The 23,739-nt window shown below is 52.5% G+C and overlaps 7 protein-coding genes across 7 annotated transcripts; 6 read left to right on the top strand and 1 right to left on the bottom strand.

The window, feature by feature from the left end:
- The first annotated feature begins 1,992 nt into the window (after positions 1-1,992).
- BO86DRAFT_33288 (DUF2841 domain-containing protein) lies at positions 1,993-3,689 on the top strand. The gene is made up of 4 exons (XM_025668795.1): positions 1,993-2,232; positions 2,298-2,789; positions 2,849-3,034; positions 3,100-3,689. Exons 1-4 carry the CDS (start codon positions 2,052-2,054, stop codon positions 3,606-3,608), a joined length of 1,368 nt encoding a protein of 455 aa, XP_025529637.1. The 5' UTR covers positions 1,993-2,051; the 3' UTR covers positions 3,609-3,689.
- Positions 3,690-4,504: 815 nt separating this feature from the next.
- On the top strand, positions 4,505-6,240 carry BO86DRAFT_308571 (glycerophosphocholine acyltransferase; the record flags this gene model as incomplete). The annotated part of the gene is made up of 2 exons (XM_025667782.1): positions 4,505-5,424; positions 5,484-6,240. 2 exons carry the CDS (start codon positions 4,505-4,507, stop codon positions 6,238-6,240), a joined length of 1,677 nt encoding a protein of 558 aa, XP_025529636.1.
- A 533-nt stretch (positions 6,241-6,773) lies between these two features.
- BO86DRAFT_358187 (MRS7 family protein) lies at positions 6,774-8,907 on the top strand. The gene is made up of 3 exons (XM_025669731.1): positions 6,774-6,976; positions 7,078-7,607; positions 7,707-8,907. The coding sequence occupies exons 1-3, from the start codon at positions 6,910-6,912 to the stop codon at positions 8,760-8,762; spliced, it is 1,653 nt and encodes a 550-aa protein (XP_025529635.1). The 5' UTR covers positions 6,774-6,909; the 3' UTR covers positions 8,763-8,907.
- Positions 8,908-9,445: 538 nt separating this feature from the next.
- Positions 9,446-11,345, top strand: BO86DRAFT_387571 (NUDIX hydrolase). Its single transcript, XM_025671627.1, has 5 exons — positions 9,446-9,528; positions 9,872-10,034; positions 10,131-10,157; positions 10,223-10,591; positions 10,693-11,345. Exons 1-5 carry the CDS (start codon positions 9,502-9,504, stop codon positions 11,019-11,021), a joined length of 915 nt encoding a protein of 304 aa, XP_025529634.1. The 5' UTR covers positions 9,446-9,501; the 3' UTR covers positions 11,022-11,345.
- A 4,973-nt stretch (positions 11,346-16,318) lies between these two features.
- Positions 16,319-18,389, top strand: BO86DRAFT_33133 (uncharacterized protein). Its single transcript, XM_025668742.1, has 2 exons — positions 16,319-18,225; positions 18,382-18,389. Exon 1 carries the CDS (start codon positions 16,619-16,621, stop codon positions 17,987-17,989), a length of 1,371 nt encoding a protein of 456 aa, XP_025529633.1. The 5' UTR covers positions 16,319-16,618; the 3' UTR covers positions 17,990-18,225; positions 18,382-18,389.
- A 3,439-nt stretch (positions 18,390-21,828) lies between these two features.
- BO86DRAFT_33090 (uncharacterized protein) lies at positions 21,829-22,397 on the bottom strand. Its single transcript, XM_025668732.1, has 2 exons — positions 22,233-22,397; positions 21,829-22,143 (listed from the first exon to the last, which is right to left on the bottom strand). Exons 1-2 carry the CDS (start codon positions 22,278-22,280, stop codon positions 21,871-21,873), a joined length of 321 nt encoding a protein of 106 aa, XP_025529632.1. The 5' UTR covers positions 22,281-22,397; the 3' UTR covers positions 21,829-21,870.
- A 74-nt stretch (positions 22,398-22,471) lies between these two features.
- Positions 22,472-23,722, top strand: BO86DRAFT_387567 (fumarylacetoacetate hydrolase family protein). Its single transcript, XM_025671626.1, has 3 exons — positions 22,472-22,850; positions 22,919-23,130; positions 23,194-23,722. The coding sequence occupies exons 1-3, from the start codon at positions 22,792-22,794 to the stop codon at positions 23,619-23,621; spliced, it is 699 nt and encodes a 232-aa protein (XP_025529631.1). The 5' UTR covers positions 22,472-22,791; the 3' UTR covers positions 23,622-23,722.
- Positions 23,723-23,739: the final 17 nt, after the last annotated feature.

The following is a 23,739-nucleotide window of genomic DNA, read 5'->3' as shown; positions in this document are numbered from 1 at the left end:
CTTATCTTCCCTGTTGCATCAATCATTGACTTTTCCCGATTTGAGTGACTGCAACAGTAGTTAGTATGCAAGTAGATCGGCAATCAGCTTTCCAAGGGAGCTCTATGTTTGCTACCTCCCCTGACCGTTCTGACTGCAGGATCGGTGAAAATGCTTGAAGCCAATCGTCATAGTCGGATGCCATATTCGCGATTGCCGTTGCATTGATTGTTCACCAGAAACAATGCAATTGAAGGCAACTGGATGCTATTCAATTCGTGGCCCTGGGGTTTCCTCTTTGGTCTTTTCGAAGAGCACTCTGAAGAGTGGCCTGGAGGGTAAGATCTGAATCGACCGACATACAAGCTCGAGATCGCACAAGCCTATCGGGAAACTGAGGACTGTTCCGTGCGCCACTAAGGGACATTGCGTTACAGTTTGAAACCTTGTTGCTGAGCCAGTCATGAAAGCGACTGGGAAAAAAAGTATCAGTGCGATCAGCGGTCAGGCTATGAGCTCGCTCTGACACCCAGGTACAGTGGTTACGCCCAACCTCCGCAATAAGCGCACTAGCTCCTAGGGCAGAGATTAAATCGAAACCATCATCGAAGTTAAACCAGAGTGGCCTGAAGCATGGAATCATTCCAACTGGTGGAAAGCCTTAAGTCAGAGTCGGTCAACTGTCACTCTAGCAATACTATTCCCGTACGGAGATAGTAACTTGCCGCAGCACCAACATGCCACAAGGATGGCAGCAATTGACAGCTGTAGCCTATCATCAATTTCCGATTATAGGTTCCGAGTACCTCCCGAAGCCATGTGATCTTCGCTGCTAGAAATAGCGAATTAGCTGCTGGTTGATGCAGGAAGTTTGGGTTCGACATCAGCTGCGTACGCCATTGGCGTCGCAGATATCAGCAACATAGCCAAATCAGATGATCATTGGACAGGACGCTTGTCTCTCTTACAATGTGAACATTGGAGTCAAGCGTACTCGCCGATCGAAGTTTGTGATGAAATGCCCGTACGGTACGGAGTAGTTAGAGACAGTTTCCAAACCTCGTAACCCTGTCCTGAACCTTCAGGGCCGTTTGCCTGTGCGACTGTACTCATATTGGAGATTCTGGCAGTTTTGCGGCCAGGCATGCTCGCCTTCCAAGCTGCAAATCCACAGCCAGGTTGCCCCCCGAGGTAGACCTCGCTGTGCCATGCGCCGTTGGCGCGACCTCGTTAAACATTGATAGTATGCTTGTGCATGATGCAGTAGGACAAATACATCCATCTGAAATTACCAGATAGAGTCTTAGTTTGGGCGTCGGAAGCAGCTGAGGCAGCCATATGCAATTTTCGACGACACAAAACCGGGAATTTGGAGGCAAAGTATGAAGGTAAATTCATCAGGCACCTTGCTCGTACCGGGATTAGTCTATAGTATGCGGAGCACCACAAAAGTCTTGTGTGCAATAGTGCCTGGCCTCTGCCTGTGGGTATTTGTTATCCTTGCATTAGTTTTGCACGTCAGAACCGCCACCAAGCTGGGTTGAACCCCACTGACAGGGTCGAGTGTAATCCAAATGTTGACACAGGTACTTTTGTTCGGGCCTCGTATTGCCCTCGATCGTCGACCCCGATGGGAAGTTTCAGTCGGCGCCTTCGCCGCGATACATGGTGGTTGCGCGCACCTATATAACCTGTTGCCCGAGACCAAGAGAATCGAGCTTAAGATACATCTCAAGTTACTTGCTACCTCGGAGCTTCTCTTCACAAAGGAATACCGGCATCTGCTGGCGCAGTAGCATAGTTTCCAAGTTTTCCGAGTGGGCTGCTTTCATTTATACACATAGACAATCGGCGTGATTGGACGCAGTGACCCTTGTATCTTGAAGGGTATGACAAGTCCAAACTGTGAAGAGGTTGCAACAAATCGGCTGATGGAAGCTAAAGGGTCGGACCGTGAGCATCTGCTGTCATCCCACGATATGACTGCTCAGTCGAACCACACGGTAAGGGATTTTCCCAACCCGCCGGCGAAACGATGGGTCATCTGACTTATGACATGTTGTGCATAGGACATGCAACGTCTGGCATCTGCTTTGCGCTGCTCCCATTATGCGTTGCTGTATATCGACCATAGTGGACAGCTTCGCTCCGAAGGGTCGCCTTCCATTGCAGGGGGTGAGAGAGAGATTTTCACGGAGGAGGTGCAGGGGAGATTCCTGAGGTCGGTGGCCTCGGCATGGCAGCTGAATACGAGTAAGTCAGAGGTCTGTCATTTGAAAGAAGGAACGCATCAGTAATAAGAGGTGTGTTCCGAACAGCCAACTCTTTAGGTCACATGTCCGGAGATGAAGCGGTGGCGGCAACTTACTCTTCCTCTTCCTCTACTTCTTCCTGGTCTCATCATTCAGCCACAACAAGACCAGCCGGACTCATACCCTGTGACTTGGTGTCCTTGCGTTTCAAGCGTCCCCGAAAAAGTTTAAGACAAATCGATTCCGCTTCGGCTCTGGGTTCGACTTCGGAAAATGAGCAGAGCTCAGCAACAAGAGCAACAATTCTCCGACTGGGGGACACTGAAACCCTCCGGCACTACTACGAAAGGGCCTTCGAAAAATTCCAGCAGTTGAACTGCAGAGTGATCGCAAAAGCATTCATCAAACTAGTAGAGCCCCGCAAGCAGGTCAATCATCCGTACAATGGCCGACGAACGTCGGCATCTGCTTCACAGAGGATGGACCCAGAGCTAACCAAGCCCAACTGGTGGCCGGCTGGGGTGACACACAAAGAGCCCGACCACCTGTTCAAGCCTGGTGAGATCAGACTTTGATGCCATGACCGCTATTGTAATGCTAACACTTTATGATCATAGAGCGGATCAAGTTGCTTGTGCACATCCTGTGTAATCTGAAAGACAGTAAAGGAATTACGGCCGAGAAACTGCAGGAGGCAGGCCAGGACGTGAAACGTCAAATTGAGCCCACGAAGCGGCAAGATGTCTTGGACGAGATATTCTACGTTCGGAAGATGGAAGAATTGTATTTGGACGGAAAGATCAGTACGTTACAGCCGAGATCGCCCTGACACGCTCGGGTTGAACCAGGGACTAACACTATGACACAGGTGGTGACACGACAGTGCGCGTCTTCCATGCTCACCTTGCTGATCAATGTCATGTCCCTGAGCTGCAGGAGACGACAAACGACTCTTGCTCTGCTGTTGAAACTATTCGCAAGTCTATCAAACGATACACTCCAGATCCAGAGAAGATAGCAGAGGCTGCGGAGCGGAGTCTAGACAGCGATCATTCCCAGAGATTGTTCCAGTCAAGTGACAGGAGTCCATCGCTATCGGACAAGGGCTCAGCAAGCCCGAGTGCTTGCTTCTCCCTCTCGCCAGCGTCATCTTCGACAATCAGCCGTGCAGTTTCTCTGGAAAACGGTTTGTCAAAAGAGGCAGCTGATGTTGCTGGTACCTCAAAGTTAAATAGAGACCCTGGCGCATTTAGAGACATCCAATCCACAGTGTCTCAGAGCTTGCCAGAATACTTCGCCCAGCAAGTGGCACATCCACCCAGTGGCCAGAGTGCCACTTCGAGCTATTGGGCCACCCTTCCATACAACGGTTACTGATCACTGACGTTAGAACGGGCGGAAGCTCTTCTTGTGGGAGTTGCATGTATCACAAGCTTACCCTCATGATGAAGTCTGTGCCTTCCCGTTGCCTTGCTGCTTTCTTCCTGACACTCCTTTGTTTGCTGTATTTCTGCGGGGACCATCATTGCTCTAGGGGCGTTATTTGTACTGCAAGGGTGTATATACATACATATCAGGGATTATTAGAGAACTATGTAATGACATGATCAAGACATCAGCGCTGAGAGCCATTCCAACCATATTGTAGTCTTGTCCGCGTATCGTAGAGACTAGGTTAATTAACTAGCCTGACTCTTGAGGCAGGAAGGATTCCGGGGATTGAGAAGCCATGTGGGGACAGGCACTTTGGCTATTGGTTTGGTGCGGGCCGTTAGACTCCACTGCATCCGATCATCCATGGATTCCACTGACGCGGTGAGCAGCCTGAGGCCGCAACCCAACAGGCTCGCCTGGGCCAACCAGCTACGTCAACGCGTGCACACCCAGATTCCCATCCTTCTCACTTGCTCTTAACTCCCTCATCTTCTTTCTCTTCTTCCTCCGCAAGACCCTTGGATCAACATCTGTCGCTACGGTCATGCGCCTTGAGTACTGAAGCACACTGGCTGGACTCCTCATCAAAATTCTCCTCCGCATTCACTTATTGGATCGTCAGCAACCTTGGTACGACCATACCTTATCAGTTTCCCCGATCCTAGGTGCACATCATCTGCCGCCTCCTATCAGTATGTCAATTGCTCGTGCATTTGTCCACCATGCCCCAGTTCAATAAATACCCTTTACCCCATACTTTCACCCCCAGTCTTCACATCTCTACCATTACTTGCACCTTTGCGTGTTGTTCGGAAGATTTGGGACCACAGCCAGCCAAGATGGGAATGCTAACTATAGGTCGTTTTCTCAGCCGGCCTTATCCACACAACCGTGACGGCCCTACGATTTTCTCGTTCGAACAGAGACTCATGATGGAGGAAGGTAGTGGATCCTCCGAATTCAGAAAGACAGAGTCGCTAGTTAGCGGTGACTCTCCTACCCTTCAGGCCGCGATGGCTGAAGAGCTATCCGACGCGGACGAAGCTCCAGGAACCCCCGATACCTTCTACTCACCGCCAGCTTCACCTGGTCGACTTTCGCGCAACCCCTCCTTCTCCTATCATGATGACTGGGAGACGTTTCCGGCGCTGGACCAGCTCAGTGTCTTCGATTTGCTTGACAATTTCTCTCTATCCCAGAGGCTGGAGAAACTGCAGCAAGCTTTGAATGCACAGAAGGCGAAGGTTCAGAAGCAGCGCGAGAAACTCAAGTCATCCTCTCTGAACGCTAAGGAACGCGTCGTGGGCGAATGGAAAAGAAGGGTTCCGACGGCCGATGAGCGGCTTGACAAATATCGTCGGCGCATGAAGAATGGTGTGGAGAGACTGGGCAAGCAATGGAACGCAACCGCAACTGTGACCCTTCGCGAAAAGATCTCCTTCATAGCCGGTGTCCTCAATATCTTCATCAGTGGCTATCTTCTCGGGGGATGGCCGGAGTGGTTCTACATCTGGTTCAGCGCACAGTTGGCCTATTTCATGCCTATTCGATACTATGGTTACCACAAGCGAGGCTACCACTACTTCCTCGCCGATTTGTGCTACTTTGTCAACATGCTCTGCATGCTGAGCATCTGGGTCTTCCCCGGCTCAAAGCGACTGTTTATCAGCACCTTCTGTCTGACATTTGGCAATAATGCGGTTGCTATTGCCATGTGGCGGAACTCTATGGTATTCCACAGTATGGACAAGGTAGTCAGGTAAGCGCTCTCTCGCCATCCCCCATCTCATCGGAAAGCCTGCTTAGCTAACTTCATAGTCTGTTCATCCATATAATGCCACCAGTGACTCTGCATTGTCTGGTCCACTTGACATCTGCCGCTACTTTGAAAGCAAGATTCCCGGCTATCTATGCCATCAAGTTCAGCGAGCCCGGATCTCCAGACCATTTCACACTCCTCGAAATGATGGGATGGGCAACTGTACCATACATGATCTGGCAAGCTGCCTATCACTGCTTTATCACAGTCCGACGCGCGGAGAAGATTGCTGCCGGGCGCCCGACCAGCTTTACCTGGCTCCGCAAGTCCTATGCAAAGACCTGGTTAGGCAAATTCGTCCTGAGCCTCCCTGAATCACTGCAAGCCCCCGCTTTCATGCTGATTCAATATTTCTACGCGATTCTAACGATGATCCCGTGCCCTCTTTGGTTTTGGTCTCGGTGGGCCAGTGGAGCTTTCCTCACCGCCCTCTTCATTCTTAGTGTGCACAACGGTGCCACATATTACATTGACATCTTTGGCAAGCGCTTCCAGAAAGAGCTGGAGGAACTCAAGAAAGATGTAGCTCGGTGGCATTCGTCTCCCGAGGGAGCAATCAGCCCAATGCTGCTACCGTCTGATCAGGGCGCATCTTCTGCCGATAAGGCCCACGTCGAGTCGACTACCACCGGAAGTGCTGAGCCCAACAAGGCTAGCATTGATGCAATCCCTCTTCTGGATGCCCCTGCGGCTTCTACTGGCGTTGAGAGCGCTGCAGTTCCCAGCACCGACTCCACCGTGCGGGAACGATCGTGATTCTTCTATCTATGCGACGAGTTTACTATTTACTCTCTACGGTCTTGGTGGTTTTACTTGCACATTCTCTGGGGCTGTGATTGCATTTTGAATGGCTCCAACACGATACCCAACTCGATAGTCGTTCCTTCCCTTTCTACAGTTGGAGCAATACTGGATTAGCCTGATTTTGTTGACTATGTAGTTAGTTCTGCGTCTTGATATAGCCATTAGATAGAGCGCAAGTTGTTCTTATGATGACTGAATGAATTTCTTTTGAAAATAATGACATATTTTGGTTTTCCTTGAAATCTGCATGAGTGCCCGGGCTCTGAGTCACTAGTGGACGATTGGTTCTCCGAAATACTCGCAGGAAGGCGGACTCGCTCGCCGGCGGGATTAGGAGGAGACGGACGGGACTGCGAGGCGGAGCTCCCGATTCGGCGGCGACAAAATCCATTTTATCCCCGAAGACCGGAGAGGTCACGTGAAGTAGCCACCTCTGCTCCAGACCTTCGCCGACGGCACTACGACGACAAACTTCCCTCCCCGAATTCCAAACTATTATCGCCTCTGATTATACCTGTGTGTTTCGCTGGGATTACAGATTACTCTCTGATCTCGCATTGCTGTGCATATCTGTTGCCCTCGCTCGTTGCCCCGAGCTTCTCGATTTTCTAGATTTCCGCCATGTCCGTCACACTGAGGTCAGCTAGCCTTATGCGCGGCAGCGGTGCGCTGCGCTCAAACCTGGTCGGTATGTATCCAGCTTTTTGTTCTTAGGCGGGTCAATTCGGCAGCAAGGTGCATCTGCTAGCGAACAATGTGATCGCTAATCCCGATGTAATGCGTCTCTAGTCCGACCGCGTTTGACCGGAGCGTTGGCTGCGAACACCGCCGCAAACCTCCGCCTCAACGGCAGAGGACTGCCATCCCACATCTCGGCCCTTGCGATCCTCGTCCCCCATCAGCGCGGCTATGCCACCGAGCCATCCTCTTCCACATCCTCTTCCTCTGACCCTCTCCCTCCCCCCGGCTTCAATGCCGAACAAGCCAAGAAGCCGCTCGCTGCGGAGCAGCAGCCCGCCAGCAGCAAGGGTACCACTCAACAGGTGGTTCCTGCGTCCGAACAGTCCGTCACGGCCCCCGCCAAGACGTCCGGCACGGAAACCTCGAATGAATTGACGACGGCCAAGAGCACGGATGCCGACAAGAAGACCGATGAGAAGAAGGAGACGAAGAAGTTGACGCTCGGCCAGAAGATCAAGAAGGAAGCCCAGCACTACTGGGACGGTACGAAGCTTTTGGCCACCGAGGTCAAGATCAGTTCTCGCCTTGCGCTGAAGATGGCTGCGGGTTACGAGCTCAGCCGGAGAGAGCACCGCCAGGTGAGTACAGTACTGCAGCAAGATTCCGCGGCCGGCTTTTTGGTTGTCGTGCGGTCAGGGAAACACGCCTTTGCTGATTCAGCCTCTTAATCAAAATAGCTTCGCAGAACGGTGTCCGATCTGGGACGTCTGGTTCCATTCTCCATGTTCGTCATCATCCCGTTCGCCGAATTGCTGCTTCCGGTCGCCCTGAAGCTCTTCCCCAACATGCTGCCCAGCACCTACGAGGGCCAGAAGGGCCGCGAGAAGAAGGCGCTGAAGCTCAGCTCCACCCGGAAGGAGGTCTCGGGCTTCCTGAAGGACACCCTGCGGGAATCGGGTCTCCCCGTGACGGCGGCGACGGTGAAGAACGAGGAGTTCACCGAGTTCTTCAAGAAGATCCGGACCACGGGCGAGTCGCCGACGCCGGAGGACGTGATCAAGGTGTGCAAGATCTTCAAGGACGACCTGACGCTGGACAACCTGTCGCGGCCGCAGCTGGTGGGCATCTGCAAGTACATGAACCTTAACTCGTTCGGCACGGACGCGATGCTCCGGTACACGATCCGCCACCGCATGCGGCAGATCAAGCGCGACGACCGGGCCATCTTCTACGAGGGCGTGGAGTCGCTGTCCGTGCCCGAGCTGCAGATGGCGTGCGCCTCCCGCGGCATCCGCACGCACGGCGTCTCCCCCGCCCGCCTGCGCGAGGACCTCTCCGTCTGGCTGGACCTGCGCCTGAAGCAGGGGGTCCCCTCCACGCTCCTGGTGCTGAGCAACGCCTACGTCTATGCCCAGGGCGGTAAGGAGGCCGAGATGTCCACGCAGATCGAGGCCCTGCAGTCCGTCCTGTCGAGCATCCCCGAGGAGCTCTTCCACGAGATCGAGCTCGAGGTCCACAACGCCGAGGGCGCCGCCACCAACAAGCAGCGCCTGGAGGTCATCAAGGAGCAGCAGGAGCTGATCGAGGAGGAGAACAGCCAGAACAGCGAGAACGAGGAGAAGGGCGTCTCCGCGCCCCAGGACATCGAGGACATCGACGACGACAAGGATGAAGTCAAGTACCGCTCGCGCTCGCAGGCCTCCGAGGCCTCGGAGGCCGTCAAGGAGGGTGACCGCGTCGAGGAGAGCCCTGCCCAGGAAGCCGCTGCCGCTGCCAAGGAGGAGAAGAAATAAAGGCTATTCTCTTCTCTTTGGATCTGTTTTTTCTTTTTTTTTTTGTTGTTGTAGGCGTTGTTTTCGAAATTTGATGACCCTCTGTGACATATAGACATATTACTCTACTTTTCTTTTCTACTCCTGTGTTAGTTAGTGCTTATATGATAGACTTCCTACTGACCCGCCATATTTGGGTGCTGTACAGGGTGCCAGCACTGTACAGTTACTAATAGGGCCAAATAGCACCTTCAAATGAGGACTTCCGATGCCCATGCAACAGCCTGACAGCCGAGGAGCTATACTCAGCTTTATCACCGCTAATTGTATCCATTCCCTACCTCAATCTGTGAACCCAGTCGCAGTTCCAGTACAATGGTCCCTCCCAAACAGGCCTGGTTCTCCTACGTTAGTTAGTTTTCCCTCCCATCGGACAATCCCCCCTCCCCCAACACCAACCTCGGCAACTGGGAAACCCCGGACTCGGCACCTTTCTCCCTCCACCACCCTTCGCCAACCCCAACCAACCAACTCCAATCCCAAGTCTCCAGCCCCGTACATACATACACATCCAGACCATTCGTTCATTCCTATCTTGAATCTTCCTTTCTTGTATCCTTGGTCCAGAAAATCGCATGCAGATTCGATTCAGAAGGCAATGCGCCCCTCCTCCCGCCTCTACCACCACCTTCAGCTCCATTCCAGTGCCCGAAGATCATACTCCCATCCTCAATCCTTCAGCAAAAGATCTCTGACCACGATGCCGCGACTGAACCCCGTTTCCCAGGTACTGTCCCTTCCCCTGTTCATTATTTAGTGAGTGAGAGAATCCCCCCATTCCCCGAAAGGATATCAGAGCAATACCGAATCCCCAGTTCAGCGTCCCATTTCCCACTGGTCTCCCCGGTGTGCTACCACACGCACAAAGAGGACATGTCGTACAAAGGAGGAGATGACGTAACACAACCCTACACCCTACTTCCACCCTCAACCGTTTAACTGCCAATGGCCCTGAACACACCGAGGAAAAGCGCAATATTTTGCCTTTGAGGATCTCACAACATACTCAATACGATTTACAAGTCTGTCTTCGTGGCTGATCAACTTTACTTTCCTGTGGATGAGGATAGGCCGCCATCGACAGACTCAGACAATATGCGCCGCCGCCGCCGCCGACGAACTACGACCTCGCTCCGCTGTCCCGGCGCGCGGCGGTCTTGGTGCTGCTGTACGCGGACCGGGAGGGGGCGTTGAGGGTGGTTTTGACGATGAGAGCGAAGACGTTGAGTTCTTGTATTGATTGACCTTCCCCTGTATCTTGGACTTCGGGGAGCGCTGGCTGAGTCTGATGCTGATGATGATGCTGATGATGGGGGTTTTGACGAGTAGATGCTGGACAGGCTGCGTTACCGGGTGGTGAGTACATGTCCATTTGCTTGCTTGACTTTTTATGGATCGAGAGCTGATTCACTACAACCAAGGCCGCGCCGATTCTCTGGCCGAAACACCCTTTCAGACGGCCCGCCGCGAGGCCTACGAAGAGATCGGTCTGCCGCAGGCGGACAGCAGTCTGCCCCGGCCCTTTCGCGTGGAGCATCTCTGCGAATTGCCGGCGAACCTCGCCCGGACGGAGCTGGTGGTCCGGCCGTGTGTGGCGTTGCTGCATTCCTACGACGAGGCCACGGCCGAGAACGCCGACCCGGAGGTGTCGTTGATTCCCCGGCTGGATGCCAAGGAGGTGGCGGCGGTGTTTACCGCCCCATTCCAGGATTTCCTGCGCGTCAAGGGTGAGGCAGATCCCGAGTGGTATCGGGGATCGTGGACGGAGTGGCATGAGAGTCGGTGGCGAAGTAAGCTTTGTCTTTTCTATCTCTCCTGCGACGTTTGTCTGGAGGAGTGGCCCTAAGAAATGTGCTTGTGATGGCGCTAACGCAAACCTCCCACCAAAAAGTGCATCAATTCTTCGTTCCAGTTCGTTCGGAGGAAGTGGTCAAGCCGAAGAATGCGAACGAAGAACAGCAACACCTCCTCGGTCAGCTTGAAAAGCAGAAGAACGAATCCGCGGCGGCGCGGTACCGAGTCTGGGGCATGACCGCTCGGATGATGGTGGATGTGGCGCGAGTCGCGTATGCACAGGAACCAGAGTTCGAACATAACAGCCACTTTGGAGACGAGGCGATGATCGCACGCCTGCTGAAGATGGGCCGCTTGAGTGCTGTCCGGAAAAAGGGGGATCAGTTGACCAAGGAGGATATGAAGCTGGCTGCTAAGCTCAGTTGAGAGCTGCCATCCCCCTGCATATATTACGATGACACATGACGAATTGCATTAGAACAAGACGCAACTCCGGTCAAATAGACGGCTGATGATGTTACCAGCATAAGCGGCTAAGCATCAATCCCACATAGCAAACATCTCTGATGCCCCGCAAGCTAGGCTCAACAGAGCGACTTCGCCTGGTTCTCTTGCCCACGGGCTGTGATGCATGAGTGAGGAGCTGAAGATTATTGAAGGGGATGATTTGGAAATTCTGATCCCGCTCGGGATTATAGCAAGATAGCGTGCTGCAGGACTCAACATTGGGACTGTTGGGGTGACACAGACGAAATAGCACTAGCTGGCATCCATGCTCATATCGTAGGCTGCTAAGCGCAGCAGGCCATCCTAGAGGCTTCAAAAACCACACCAAACCAGATCGCAAGGTATGGTTAGTGACGACACAAAGGTCGGGCATCCCTCAGTGCAAGACCGTCTGATGGCTGTAGGACATTCCTTGAATCACCGTCCTAAATGCAGCTGCCAGACCGGTATCATTCAAGCGTCGTAGCTGCTGCGCTAGAGCAGTGTGCAACACATTCTATACTCAAGCTCGTCTCGTCACACAATCCCTCATATTCCCCCGTGCCGAAGTCGGACGGCGCCACGCGAGACCGGGGGCCTGCCTCCTGCCTCCTGCCTCCCCAGCCCCAGCCCCAGCCCGGGTGTGACAAATTCCCCCAATGCACGATGCACCAACCGAAGATCGGTCGCACCTGATTTGTAAAACCCCAAGCAAGTCTCCCATTGCTAGGAGGCTGACAGCTCCGGGGGGGCGCCCTCTGCGCTCCTCGTTGTTGATTGCTTTCCATGCACGTATCCGTCGGCTGACGCTAGTTTCTGCGAACAGCCAGCGGACCTCTCCATCAACCATACCTCCGGTAAAAGGGGGTTTTCCTCGGTTTCCCAAGCTCTGGGGCCCGGTATTTGTCACTCTTGGTGAAACTCGGTAGTGGTTCCCGTGGGTTCTCTCCGTGGTTATGTCGATCCAGAGGTGTTTGCGTGGTAGTGCAGTCTATCTTTGGGTTTTGGTACTACCTGCTCTCTGCAGTGATTGACGCTCTGACCTCGGGATCTAGGTCAATGATGGCAGGCCGCCAGTGTCTTGTACTTCAAGGTGACAAATGTAAGGCTTGTTCATGATGGTGGTTGACATGGAACGGGACAAGGCGTCTGCTATAGGCCTAGTAGGAAACGAAGCCCAAAGCATAGGTTCCTGCAGAGCCGGATTGCATCAGTCCATCATTTATCCTGCAGCTATGGATGACCAGGAAGGCGGCTGACTCTTATCCTTTCGAGGGACCCATCGCATGGACAATGGAACATCGGCTGGTGTACGAGGAATAGGTAACTGATAGAAGACAAAGGTTCGTGTGTCTGTCAGCCAGATGGTAAAGGGTGATTGGGACTCTAGAGAGAGATCATTGCCCATACCGTACGCCTCGGACACCACTTTCCACTGATCCGTCGGAGGAGATGGCAGTCGAAGACCTTGCATCTTCTAGCCCACTCTCGGAAGAGTCTCGTGACGATATGCAGGGCGAGGAATGACGGCACGAGATGAATTTTCCTAGACCTCCTGCATGATGCATCGACGTTGTGCGATGCTTGTTGTCTGGGTCAGAGATGGCAGCTGCAGGTTCGATGGTATGGCTGGCTCTCGAGGTACCATTTCGTGCCATTATGTTGTAGTCATGCTTGCTTCGGAGAAGTTCTCATCGATAGCGATTCGCAATCTAGTTGGATACTTCTCCAGTACACATGATGAACATTCCCCAAGGATGCTCCAGTCATCCCCGGATATAAGATGCAGGCGGACAAAGACTGCGGAGATAAAGAATAGGAAGGAGTGCAAGAATTCCAGTTGATCTTACATTGATTCAATCTCACCTGATCACCGCCCGCCACTTACTGTCGTATTTGCTTAGTGTATGATAGTAGATTTCTACGTTTCATCAATGTTCATGATTAATCAGGCTACGTAATTGATAGTTAGATCACAGTAACTGTCTTAGTAAGACAGGGAGATCAATTGCTGTTCGTTCCCCATGTTGATTGACCACTGCGTATCCAGCCGTGAGAGGTTATCCAGCTGAAATAATGAGTCAAACCTGTCTTAGATTCTTCGTGAGGCATTTACAATTGCCATCCAACCAAGGTCGGGCAGCCATTACTATCGATTAGGCGAGCCTCCACAACCCTCACGACCCTGGCCTCGTATTCCCGTCTGCTGATCGTCTAGTTGAGTCTCACCGACTCACTCCGGCTGTCCAAGAATCCATCTTGATGCTTGGTACTGCAAAAGCTACAAAGCATGTGGGTAGTACCGGCTTGAATGTGACCAAGAACACGAACATGAGCAATGGTGATGTCAGACAGGATGGTCCCCAGTGCCGATCAAAGCATTGTTAGCAGGTTGACGGTGAAGGAAGAAATATGCGGTCTGTCCTCCAATCGTCAGGACGGCGGGCCGCCGCCAAACTCGGCAGCAACAGCAATAATGTGCCCCATAAGATCGACCTCCGCCGGGCGGCATATCTGAAACAGATCGATGGTAGTGCCAGTGGGCCAGATTCCTAGAAGCATGAGCGGTGACTTGTGCGATTGGTGGCCCCCCTTTGAGTCTCTCTTGTTCTAGAAGGTTCATAATGGAAGCGGTGTTGGTCTTGTCGAGCTTCTCTGCGCAGGAGAGTGGAGCGGGACTGTTCGGTCGCGAGGGACATGGTCTTGCTCCATCCAGCACGATATCAGCAGAACCTGGCATAGGGGTCTCACTGCGCTGTTCACCGTCTCTTGGGAGATGATCGGTAATCTACTCGGGACTCGGGGCCAGCATTTCATCATCTCCATCCGAAATATGCCCGACTCGCATCCGTTGCACAGCATGTCCGCTGCGAACGACATCTGTGGCGCTGTATATTGACAACAGGCGTCTTTGATGTTGTGCCAACGGATCAGGTGATCGTAATGGCTGGTCTCGTCTCGGGGACATCGGGCTGATGGCCGCTGCTTTCCTAGTGATTTCACACTCAAGGAACGAACTGTGGAGGCAAGCAAGAACGAGGGAGAGGGGGGACTGGAAAGAGACGAAAACACCCAAGAGAGAAGTCAACTGAACGGCACGAGCCGGGCACTATATGACCTGTCAACGTTTGGACCACGACTATCTCTTAGTTCCTTGCAAGTATTGCTCCACCAGCCAGTCGATCCCGGACATGGCAAAGGTTAGGTTTGGAGATCGACCAGTGTAACGAAAAACAAGAAAAAAAAGAAAGGTAGAGCAACACGAGCATTTCGCAATGCTAGATGAAGGTAGTGATCTGATCGAGGACCATGAAAGGCCATGGTGAACAGGGAAACAATGAATATTATGGGCTGAAGAGGACGGACGGGTGTCGTTGTGGCGATATTGTGTCACGGGTGCTTTAGTTTCGTACTAAGCCACGAACAAAGAAAGAAGCGAGGGAGGGAGGCTCTTTCTCCGAGGTCGGATTGTAACCGGCCGAGCATATTGCTGAGGTCAAGAAGGAAAAATAACGTGGCAGCGTAATGGAAGGAAAAGGCAACCCACAGGGAGATCCTCCCTACCGCTATGTGATCTGTCCGAATGTCATGCTAAGCGAACTAAGTCTAACTTAGTTTCATTTTGGGGATTTGGGATTTATTTTTTGCCCTAGCTGCAGCAGTCAGGCACCGATTCCTGAATGGCTGTCGACCAGCAGAAAATATAGATTATGTTATTCGAATTCTTGACATTCGGCATGTCCGAAGAGAAACTTGAAAAGAGACAGACAGAAGGCAAGGGAAGAGAGGGAATGTGGTTGGAAGTGGAAAAGACAGGCGACGGAGAAGGCTTGTACGTGCAGTACGCAGTACATCAGGGCTGATTGATGTTTATCGGGCAACCGCGAAAAGGGCTAGACTCGACGGGGACGATCGGACTAACTACCAACTACTGACTACCTTACACTACTGTAGGTCAGCAGTCAACAAACAGTAAGCAGTAAGCACACTCTTCCTTCTCAGCCCTTCTTAGACTAGGCCTTCTCAGGTCTTCGTATTCAATTTCCATCTCCCGTTAGTCTGTTTATTGTTTATCATCATCATTGTTGTTATTCATCACCATCACCATCACTTCCACCATCACTTCCACCACCCATCGGGCTTTCGTATGCAAACAGGGAACCCCCCCATCTCGATCAAGGTCCATTCCAGGTCCATCCCTTGCATGGATGTGTCACTTCAATGAGGCTGTTCATGACTCCATGCCCATGATGACCACGACGATCCTGCAGCCGACCAGCCTGCCAGGAACTGCCCCCGAGAATTTGAGATATATCGGGGGTTTACTTTCTTAATTGATTTTGGAGATTGGGTCCAAGATTAACCTCGAATTACATAGTCATATCTAAACAAGCCAAGCGGGTCCAGCCATCCCTTTGGGACAGTTTAGCACTCTCTATTCCGGACTAGAATCCAGCCATCTTCAGCTCTCGCCCAGAATCCGGGAAACTCCGTCCGTTAACCGGGCAGGACAAACTAGGGATGAGCTGGTTCTGGAGGGATCATGGATGGATGGATGGACAACGATTAAAATAAGAATAATATGTGCTACTCATGATAAATCTCATAAATAAATAAATAAATAATGCGGCCTCGTTGTGCTGCAGCCTCCATCCCCCTTTCGACGCTAGGCCAGCCTCATGCATATCGCATCGCAACCAGCAGCCAAAGCAGCCAAAGTAGTCAGTCAATCATCGAGCTGTTCGCTGCTTGTACCCGATCCTCTCTCTCTTGTCTTGCTTCAACCTGCTCTTCCTCCTCTTCCTCCTCTTCCTCCTCGTTTCGCTCGTTTTTAACCCCTCCTTTATCATCCTCCCTCCCCATTCCTTGTGTGCCGCGTTTTGCTTTCCTTCTCCTTCCCTCTTTCTCTTCTTCCCTTCCCTTCCTTTCAGTCTAATTCTGGGGTTGAACAAACTATGGTTCTGGCCTTTTCTTTATCACCATCTGCAACCCCTTTGCAGTCCCGCAGAAGAACCACGGCAACTGGTTGAAGGTGAAAGGAACTGGCCACCATTGACTCGATCGACTCGCAGCCTGTCATCCCGGACGCCAACAAAGGTTAAAAAGTGCACTGAGCAGCACGCGACGGGTGATAAAAGAAGCAAAGTGCCTGATTGACTAAACTATTATTACGACTCGACTTTAGTCTGGTCCAATTGCTGGGTCCAACGCATGCTCCATCGGGTTTTCAGGCCATTCATAGCCTAAGCCTAGGCCAAAGCCTAAGCCTACTACTATCTCTCTTCAGAACTTCACTGGCTACTCCCTTCGATTACTTGACTCTCTTTTCAATTGTGACTTACTATTACCAACCTACTTATCGAACTTAACTGGTTGTTTCATCCCTGGAGGAAGAGAACAAGTCAGAGGTGTCGGTCTCACTTTCATTGAGTGACCCCTCTCTGGTTTATACACACTCTCTCCACTTCACTCCACCTTCATTAGCCGCCCATCGGCCCGTCAATCAATCATCAACCCCCAACCCCACTCCGATCAACATGTTTCCTCCATCCTCGTTGGCGCTGCCACGAGAAGCTCCTCCTGTGAGACCGTCTCGGTCCTTGGAAGGATTGGAACAAGTCATCCCTCCTCGAATCCCTCAGCCGCCGTCTGTTCGCCCAACCTTGCTATTAGATAAACCGCTCCCCGAGCTGCCCGCCAAACCTCTACCGGAGGCTCCCTCAATCATGGATGCTGGTTCAACCGCCTGGAGCGACGACAGCAGTATGGTTTCCAGTTACTATGGCAGCCGACGGTTTTCCGAAGTGTCTACCACCGAGAGCTACCCCGTATTTGTTCGCTCAGGGTCCGATGATCTGACCGAACTAGTCGATCATCCTCCCGCCTCCGCCCCCATTGATCACTATGGGGACTCTAAACCGCTGGCAATTACCGCCACCTTCTTACACGATGATCATGTCGACCGACCAGCCCCTTGGACCGTCAAGCGAGCTGGTCCTAATCACTATTTCCGCGAGAAGAAATGGGACTTCTTCCCAGAACTCGCGCCTCAATCCGCCCTACCTTCCTGTACCACCAACCATGCCGCTGCTTCTCGGAAGAAGAGCAGTAGTCGGTTGAACCTCGCGGTCTTCGACTTCTCCAAGTCCTGCGGTCGCTGGAGCTCGTCCGACAAAGGGGGACGCGCTCTTGCGCATGATGTTCGAGACTCGATTCGATCTTACGTGCAACGCCGCTTGTCCAAACATTCGGTAGACCGCGACACTGCCCGGCCGAGCTCGCGGCCAGACTCGCGACCCGACACAGTATCTTCGGACTATACGCGCAACCAAACACCATCGATTGAGTGGACGCTGTCGAAAGAACGTACCGATGTAGTGAGCCCTCTAATGCCGCCCAGTCCCGTGGACTTTCCCATCTCAGGCAAGCGGCTGTCCGGAGCGTCATCACGATCCTCACGATCGACGGTCAGCGCTCGAGTGAAACGCCCGCCCCCTCTTACCCTGCGGAAAAAGCAGCTCGCTGGTCCTCTCAGCCCTTATCCGAAACATGGGGCTTCCCCGTGGGAAAAGCCGGGCCGCGAGAAGCGCGTGAGCTATCGGCAAAACCGCCAGGTGCGGTTTCCGAAGTATGCAAAGAGGAGCCCGCCAACACCGAAAGGGTTCATCTCGTCGGCCACGCCTCCTCTGACACCTCCGGCCCGCTCCCAGATCCAGCAGAACACTCGGGACTACGTCAAGGCGTTCCACAATGGAACCTCCCACCTGCTGGGAGCTATCGGTGGGGCTCGAAAGAAGATCACTGGGGCCAAGCTTGAGCGACGACACTCGCAGCTGAAGTCACAAATCCGACTCATTGGCCCTGTGAGTCCATATAACACCCAGGGACAGACTGATCCATGGGTATAAGCCTGGGCAGTCACTCGCTTCCTATTCACTCTATATTCTTTTACCATATTTGATGTGTGTGGTCAACACTATATTTCGTGGTTTAGTGTTCATATTAGCGTGCTTCTTGCCCTCATTCTTCTTATATTTCACATCTGTTGTTTATACTTGATATCCCGTTGGCACTCTGCAGGTTCTATGTCAGGCGTTGTGGTTTCGTGCTAAGCGAACTCTAAGAATGTTAGTTTATAGTCATGGTGAGCAATTCATGACCCTTGATTTATGACACCATCATGGTTACCACATGATACACTGTTAGCCTTTTAACCTTGAATCTCCTCTTTAACCTTCCCCCCAAAATATCTCAGCATGTCAACTGCACCCCGAAGAATGTGACCTGAAACACGTGCCAGGGCCGGGCTGCTGTCGCCCCCTTGCGGACCTCGCAACGTTGCCCGAGACACCGACAGGATTTGTCATTGCCGTGCATGAATCGCATCTCCTGCATGCTACAACCCACGCATTCCTGATGAAGGCGCACTATCCTGTCCCCTTGTACCACCGTCGGGAAATTAAACCACGCTAGCAGCCTGGCCTTTCAGGATACCGGCATCGAATGTGCTGTCACTGTGAGTCATGAAGTAAATTGCGAGGGAGCAGTGGAATGTATCAGACTGAGGGATGTGGAACATTCTTGCTTGTCACAGCTAGACCCCCATGTTGTCGAGGACGATGGGGTGCATTTGCGGGGTTGTGGAGTTGCGGAATGTGTTCTTCTGTACCTTGCAGGTGTCAATATGTGGGTGACTGTTTGGGTTGGTTGGTGATCTTTTCTTCTGATCTGGTTTTTCGCTGCGATGATAGTACTTGTTCATGTACATGCTTGGGGGTGTGGGAGGTGAGTAGTACTGGTGCTTAAGACATTCACTCTAGGCCCTTAGAATGGATGAGGTGAGTTTCCTTGTCGTGTGAATCATTGGGTGAGATGGCACTAGCTGAGTATTCACTTCTTATCTAACAGAGAATCTACCTAGCTTTCAATGGATTTGTTTGTCTCTTTTGCTACTGGGTAGTCTTGAGTCTCGTCTTAGTTTGGTTGCTGATTTCTTAAACTTCTCCATACAAACTCAGGCCCGAGCTGAGCGATGAATAAGGATCTGAACAACAAAATCAAAATCAGATTTTCTGTCCCATTTCACAGATACTGAGAACAGCTGAAGATGAGATGTTCTGGTGAATACTTCACCAAAGTCACGTCTTGTCAGTCCCTCCCCTCATCCTCCCTCCTCCTTTCTCCAACCTTCCACTTCGCCTCTACCAACACCCTCAGCTTCCACCTCCTTCTCACACATCCCAACACCATCCTACGAGCCCTGACACTGGTATCATTTATCCTCAGACATGTCTAGTGGATTCCTTTTCCACGGGTACAGACCACTATCTCCTTACCATCTTCTTTCTCCCGAACCTCTTACTGTGAGGGTTGCTATTCGACACCCTGGCCAGAAATCCGATTGACACAAGTAACACCTGACCTCATCTCCTTGCCAAGCGCCGGTGGTTACAAAAGTAAGAACACCCCCGATCTCCAGAAATTCCCTCAACCGTCACCTCAGAGATTGACCGTCTGATCCGAATAGCCTATGTCTCGAAACGAACCAGTGATCATCTCCCTCATCAGATCACTGCCGCACCTCATGTTGAGGTGCACCGACTCAACTGTGGAACGAACCATGTTACCTTGATGATTGTTTTGTCAAATGTTCTAGATGTTGTTTGCATTGTGCAGCACCCTCTGGAAAACCTCGATGCGTGCATTCGCAATAAGTGCATTCCTCTTTCGACCAGACAGCAGCACAAAGCAATGTCCTGTTCTCTACTTCCATTTCTCTTGCTCTGTTGAGCGGAGGCTTTCGGTGCCGGTCATCCAGTTTTACGACGCGCAGGCTGCTTTGACAGCAGCACACAGCGACTTCCTGTTTTCCATTGCCCTGTTTAGTCGGACCGACAACACCACATATTGACTTCCTGTCTTTTAATGCCCTGTTTAGCGGAGGCTTTCGACGTCGGTCTCAACAGCGGCCTGCAGGGCTGACGTACCTGTCAGGAAAGAAGAAAAGAGGTGGGCAGTGACGCCCCGTCAAATCAGTTGCAGATGCGGGATTGACTTGATCAACCGGAGCCTCGCAAAGTAAGTCCAATGGTTTTGCTCTTGTGTTTGTCGACCAAGCTGCTCACGATATGCTCCTATGTACAGAAGTCTGCGATCTCCTCCATTTGGAATATTTGCAGCTTTTTAGCTGAGTCAACCTTTGCTTAAGGGACTTCAAGTACGGAGTACTTCGGCTTAGATGGTCGAAGAGGACGAAGAGCTTGAGACCAAGACTGCGAAAGAGCGTCAAAGTGTCGGACAGTGGAAGGCCAAGTGCACTCACTGTATTTACAAAACCGACAGTAATCGGTCGACCTTAGCCCTCTCCGCTAGGGACGGCAATTGCTTGGTTTGGTGCGCTCGATCCTGAAGTCGCATTTCTACGCCTACTGTGGTCCACCTTCCTCGGGAGCATTGAGCTGGCTTAGGGTTGAGGCTATAATATTGGTTTGTTTCGTTTGTTCTGAAGACGATGACTATACTGTGATCTCAAGACCGGAACTCGTGCAACAGCCGGAACTTGTTAGAGTGCCTTCGCCCTCCAAAATAGATCTGTACGTACTTTCATTTCCATCCTCAACACTCCAGCTATCACCGATAAGAGCTCTCATTCTGCTTTCTTCTCCTGAGATTGGCGAAGTGCCCTCATGCTCTTACGTCTAGTGTTAAGTAGACTAATGCTCAGCCGGATACAGGCTTTACTCAAGCATATCTGGCCTTCTGCCAGGTCATGCTGGTTGCTCGACCTGCCTCTCGAACTCATCCTGGAAATAATCTCCTACCTCCCGCCTGCCTCGCAGGCTTGCTTTGCCCTGGCCTGCAAGCCTCTCTACAACTGTTTTTCGTACGTGCTGAAGGATGAGGCGCTCTGCTTCCCGCGCCTACTGAACAATCTCAATCCCTTGATCTCCCTAAACCAGAAACATGTGGTCCGGAACCAATTCCTCCTTTTGCTCCAGAACCGTCGCTGGAGGTGCTGTGCAGCCTGCCTCAAATTACATCCTCGCAAGGAATTCCCGCGGGGGCTCCGGAGCCTGACACCATCCATTACGCGAAAGTGTGCGACATTCGCCGGGATCCTCGATCTTTGCGCCTGCACTAGCCTAACGCCTCGCGGGATGGAACGGCTGGTGCGATCCCTCCAAGGGGCAATATGCGAACGGGGTCAGCGGTATCCGATTCTCGGGGAGGAACCAGACGGGCGATATCAGTTTTCGCGCGACGATCAAGGTAACCGTACCCTGACGCACACGTGCTCTACACCCCGGCAAGCCAAGATCGCGTGCAGCCTGGAGATGACAATTTCGTCCGACGGCGCAGACAGTCTCGTGGTAAGGACATACTACCACTATAGATTCCGCAAGGCACCGACAGTCGCGATCTGGTGCAAGAAGATTCCTACCTGTCCTCACAGGGACCTTGACTCCGAGAGATACTGGGCGGGAAACTGGAGTAGAACTTGTTTTATGTGTACCGCATGCAGTAAATGGATCACGGGTGACTGGCGGTCCCGGACTGGTACGATGATGGTTACGCGAGTGTTGAGCACGGATATCTCTTGCGCAAAGACCCAGCACCAATTCCGCTGCCCTGATGAGGGATCCTATTCCTTGCACGCGTGGAAACTCTGTGGTGGGCCAAGTCGATGCATTCACAGCTTGCACTGAAAGTGTATTGATTGAATGTAATGAAATGGAACACAAAGGCTGACAGCCCCACGTAAGACGTTGATGATTTGATATGTGTGCTTTCATTCTGGTACCGCTGCACGGGGCTTTAGCTCCAGCAAGACCCGTCGGACATCTTCCCTCAGCTTAGCTAGCTCTTCATCCACGGTCCCAAAAGCATGCCTGGCCTTGACATCGTGATGCAGCTCCACTAACTCCTTTGCTTGACGGAGCTGGTCCTGTTCCGTCTGTATAGCCGGTGTTTCTTCCCTGTTGCTGGGCTGTGATTGTATCTCTTCGGGGCGAGATTCCAATCTCTCTTGAATGGTCACGAGTGCCAGAGCATCGTTGTAATCCTGCGAGACATCAGTCCTTGTCTAGCGTAGACAGTCATAGAGTTTGAGCTCTACTCGACAGGCGGCTGGATGAGAGGCACAAAACCTACACAGACGCGCAGCGACGTGAGATCGGAGAGGATTTCCGCTACTTGCATGGTGACGAGGGTAAGTTAGCAGCTTGTAGAATGCAATTCTTATCAACTGCGCTTCATTGACCGGTCGTGTGTCGCGACGGTGTCAACAAGGTGGAAGGCGGCTGGAAGAGCAGCTGCGCTTCTGCAGCCCGCGTGACGTAAGAAAGCCCATTTCAATCCAGGCCACTCATTGTTGTGGCATGCCATTCACAGTTACACTTGATCGCACCCATCACAACCCACTCTTCTATACACTTGTTGTATAATCCCACACCTCTCAGGTTCATATCTCAATGTGAAGGAATAACTAATCGAAATGACACACCTGTACTTCCCCCGGACGGGGTGCCACCCCGGCTCCAACCTCCGAAGCTCGGAGAATCCGAGCTCTCCGCAATGAAAAAGCGCGGAGGGCCATTCCGCCTCCCCGGCCGATTATATTCTTATCCGCCCTGCCATCGCATCCCCAACTTCTGCAATTCTCACCCACTTTGACTCTTCTTCTCGCTGCAATTCTTACGCAACAAACACAATGGCGTCTGCGATCAAGGCTCAGTGCAGAAAGGTCATCTGCATTGGCAGAAACTATGCGTACGGTCCCTTTGTCGACGAAACCATCGATGACCACGCTCACCAGGCTAACGGACGTCGCTCTCTAGCGATCACATCACCGAGCTCAACAACACCAAGCCCAAGCAGCCCTTCTTCTTCCTCAAGCCCTCGTCCTCCATTCTCCTTCCCGGCCAGGGTCCCGTCCTGCGGCCCCAGGGCACCAAGCTGCACTATGAAGTCGAACTCGCTCTCGTGATGGGCAAGACGGTGCGGGACCTCGACCCGGAGGACAGCAAGGGCGCATTGGATGCGATTCACAGTTCGTGCATCCGCCCCCCAAACAATCCAAAGCATTCTGGCTAAGCAGCCCTGTGATACCTAGGCTACCTCCTCGGCATCGACATGACCGCCCGCAACGTCCAAGAAGAGGCCAAGAAGAAGGGACTCCCGTGGACCATCGCCAAGGGCTTCGACACGTTCCTGCCCATTTCGCAGGAGATCACCAAAGCGCGTCTGCCCGACCCGCACAACGCCTTCCTGCGCCTGAGCGTGGGCGCCGAGGAGCGGCAGGCCGACTCGACCGGCCTGATGCTCTACCGCATCCCTCGCCTGCTGGCCGAGATCTCCCGCGTCATGACGCTCGAGAAGGGCGACCTGGTCCTGACGGGAACGCCCAAGGGCGTGGGCGAGGTCAAGTCCGGGGACGTGATGACGGCGTCGATCGAGGTGGACGGCAAGGAGCTCGAGGAGGGGCGTATCCAGGTCGAGGTCCAGGACCGCGAGGGCCGCTACCGGTACGCCGAGACCTAGAGCGGCTACCCAGGGTCGAATGAGGATGTAGTGGGTTTTAGAGACGATCAGTATATATACATACACCTACACGTACCAATACATACCCCTCTCGAATGAGACTTCAGGATTCTCTAAG

The sequence above is a fragment of the Aspergillus japonicus genome (genome assembly GCF_003184785.1).
Source record: "Aspergillus japonicus CBS 114.51 unplaced genomic scaffold BO86scaffold_12, whole genome shotgun sequence".
NCBI classification, from domain to species: Eukaryota; Fungi; Ascomycota; class Eurotiomycetes; order Eurotiales; family Aspergillaceae; genus Aspergillus; species Aspergillus japonicus.
The sequence above is the reverse complement of the archived record's forward strand: the minus strand, read 5'-3'. Positions and strand labels throughout refer to the sequence as shown.

What these genes read in the sequence shown, in the direction of transcription:
- BO86DRAFT_387567 (XM_025671626.1), top strand. Translation starts at nt 22,792, where the DNA reads ATGGCGTCTGCGATCAAGGCTCAGTGCAGAAAGGTCATCTGCATTGGC. An exon ending in TGCATTGGCAGAAACTATGC is followed by an intron (nt 22,851 to 22,918) that starts GTACGGTCCCTT and finishes GTCGCTCTCTAG; the next exon opens with CGATCACATCACCGAGCTCA. An exon ending in CGCATTGGATGCGATTCACA is followed by an intron (nt 23,131 to 23,193) that starts GTTCGTGCATCC and finishes TGTGATACCTAG; the next exon opens with GCTACCTCCTCGGCATCGAC.
- BO86DRAFT_387571 (XM_025671627.1), top strand. Translation starts at nt 9,502, where the DNA reads ATGCCGCGACTGAACCCCGTTTCCCAG. An exon ending in GACTGAACCCCGTTTCCCAG is followed by an intron (nt 9,529 to 9,871) that starts GTACTGTCCCTT and finishes GGATGAGGATAG; the next exon opens with GCCGCCATCGACAGACTCAG. An exon ending in GCATGAGAGTCGGTGGCGAA is followed by an intron (nt 10,592 to 10,692) that starts GTAAGCTTTGTC and finishes CCCACCAAAAAG; the next exon opens with TGCATCAATTCTTCGTTCCA.
- BO86DRAFT_33288 (XM_025668795.1), top strand. Translation starts at nt 2,052, where the DNA reads ATGCAACGTCTGGCATCTGCTTTGCGCTGCTCCCATTATGCGTTGCTG. An exon ending in CGACCACCTGTTCAAGCCTG is followed by an intron (nt 2,790 to 2,848) that starts GTGAGATCAGAC and finishes TTATGATCATAG; the next exon opens with AGCGGATCAAGTTGCTTGTG. An exon ending in GTATTTGGACGGAAAGATCA is followed by an intron (nt 3,035 to 3,099) that starts GTACGTTACAGC and finishes ACTATGACACAG; the next exon opens with GTGGTGACACGACAGTGCGC.
- BO86DRAFT_358187 (XM_025669731.1), top strand. Translation starts at nt 6,910, where the DNA reads ATGTCCGTCACACTGAGGTCAGCTAGCCTTATGCGCGGCAGCGGTGCG. An exon ending in GCTGCGCTCAAACCTGGTCG is followed by an intron (nt 6,977 to 7,077) that starts GTATGTATCCAG and finishes ATGCGTCTCTAG; the next exon opens with TCCGACCGCGTTTGACCGGA. An exon ending in GCCGGAGAGAGCACCGCCAG is followed by an intron (nt 7,608 to 7,706) that starts GTGAGTACAGTA and finishes TAATCAAAATAG; the next exon opens with CTTCGCAGAACGGTGTCCGA.
- BO86DRAFT_33133 (XM_025668742.1), top strand. Translation starts at nt 16,619, where the DNA reads ATGTTTCCTCCATCCTCGTTGGCGCTGCCACGAGAAGCTCCTCCTGTG.
- BO86DRAFT_33090 (XM_025668732.1), bottom strand. Translation starts at nt 22,280, where the DNA reads ATGCAAGTAGCGGAAATCCTCTCCGATCTCACGTCGCTGCGCGTCTGT. An exon ending in TCACGTCGCTGCGCGTCTGT is followed by an intron (nt 22,144 to 22,232) that starts GTAGGTTTTGTG and finishes GATGTCTCGCAG; the next exon opens with GATTACAACGATGCTCTGGC.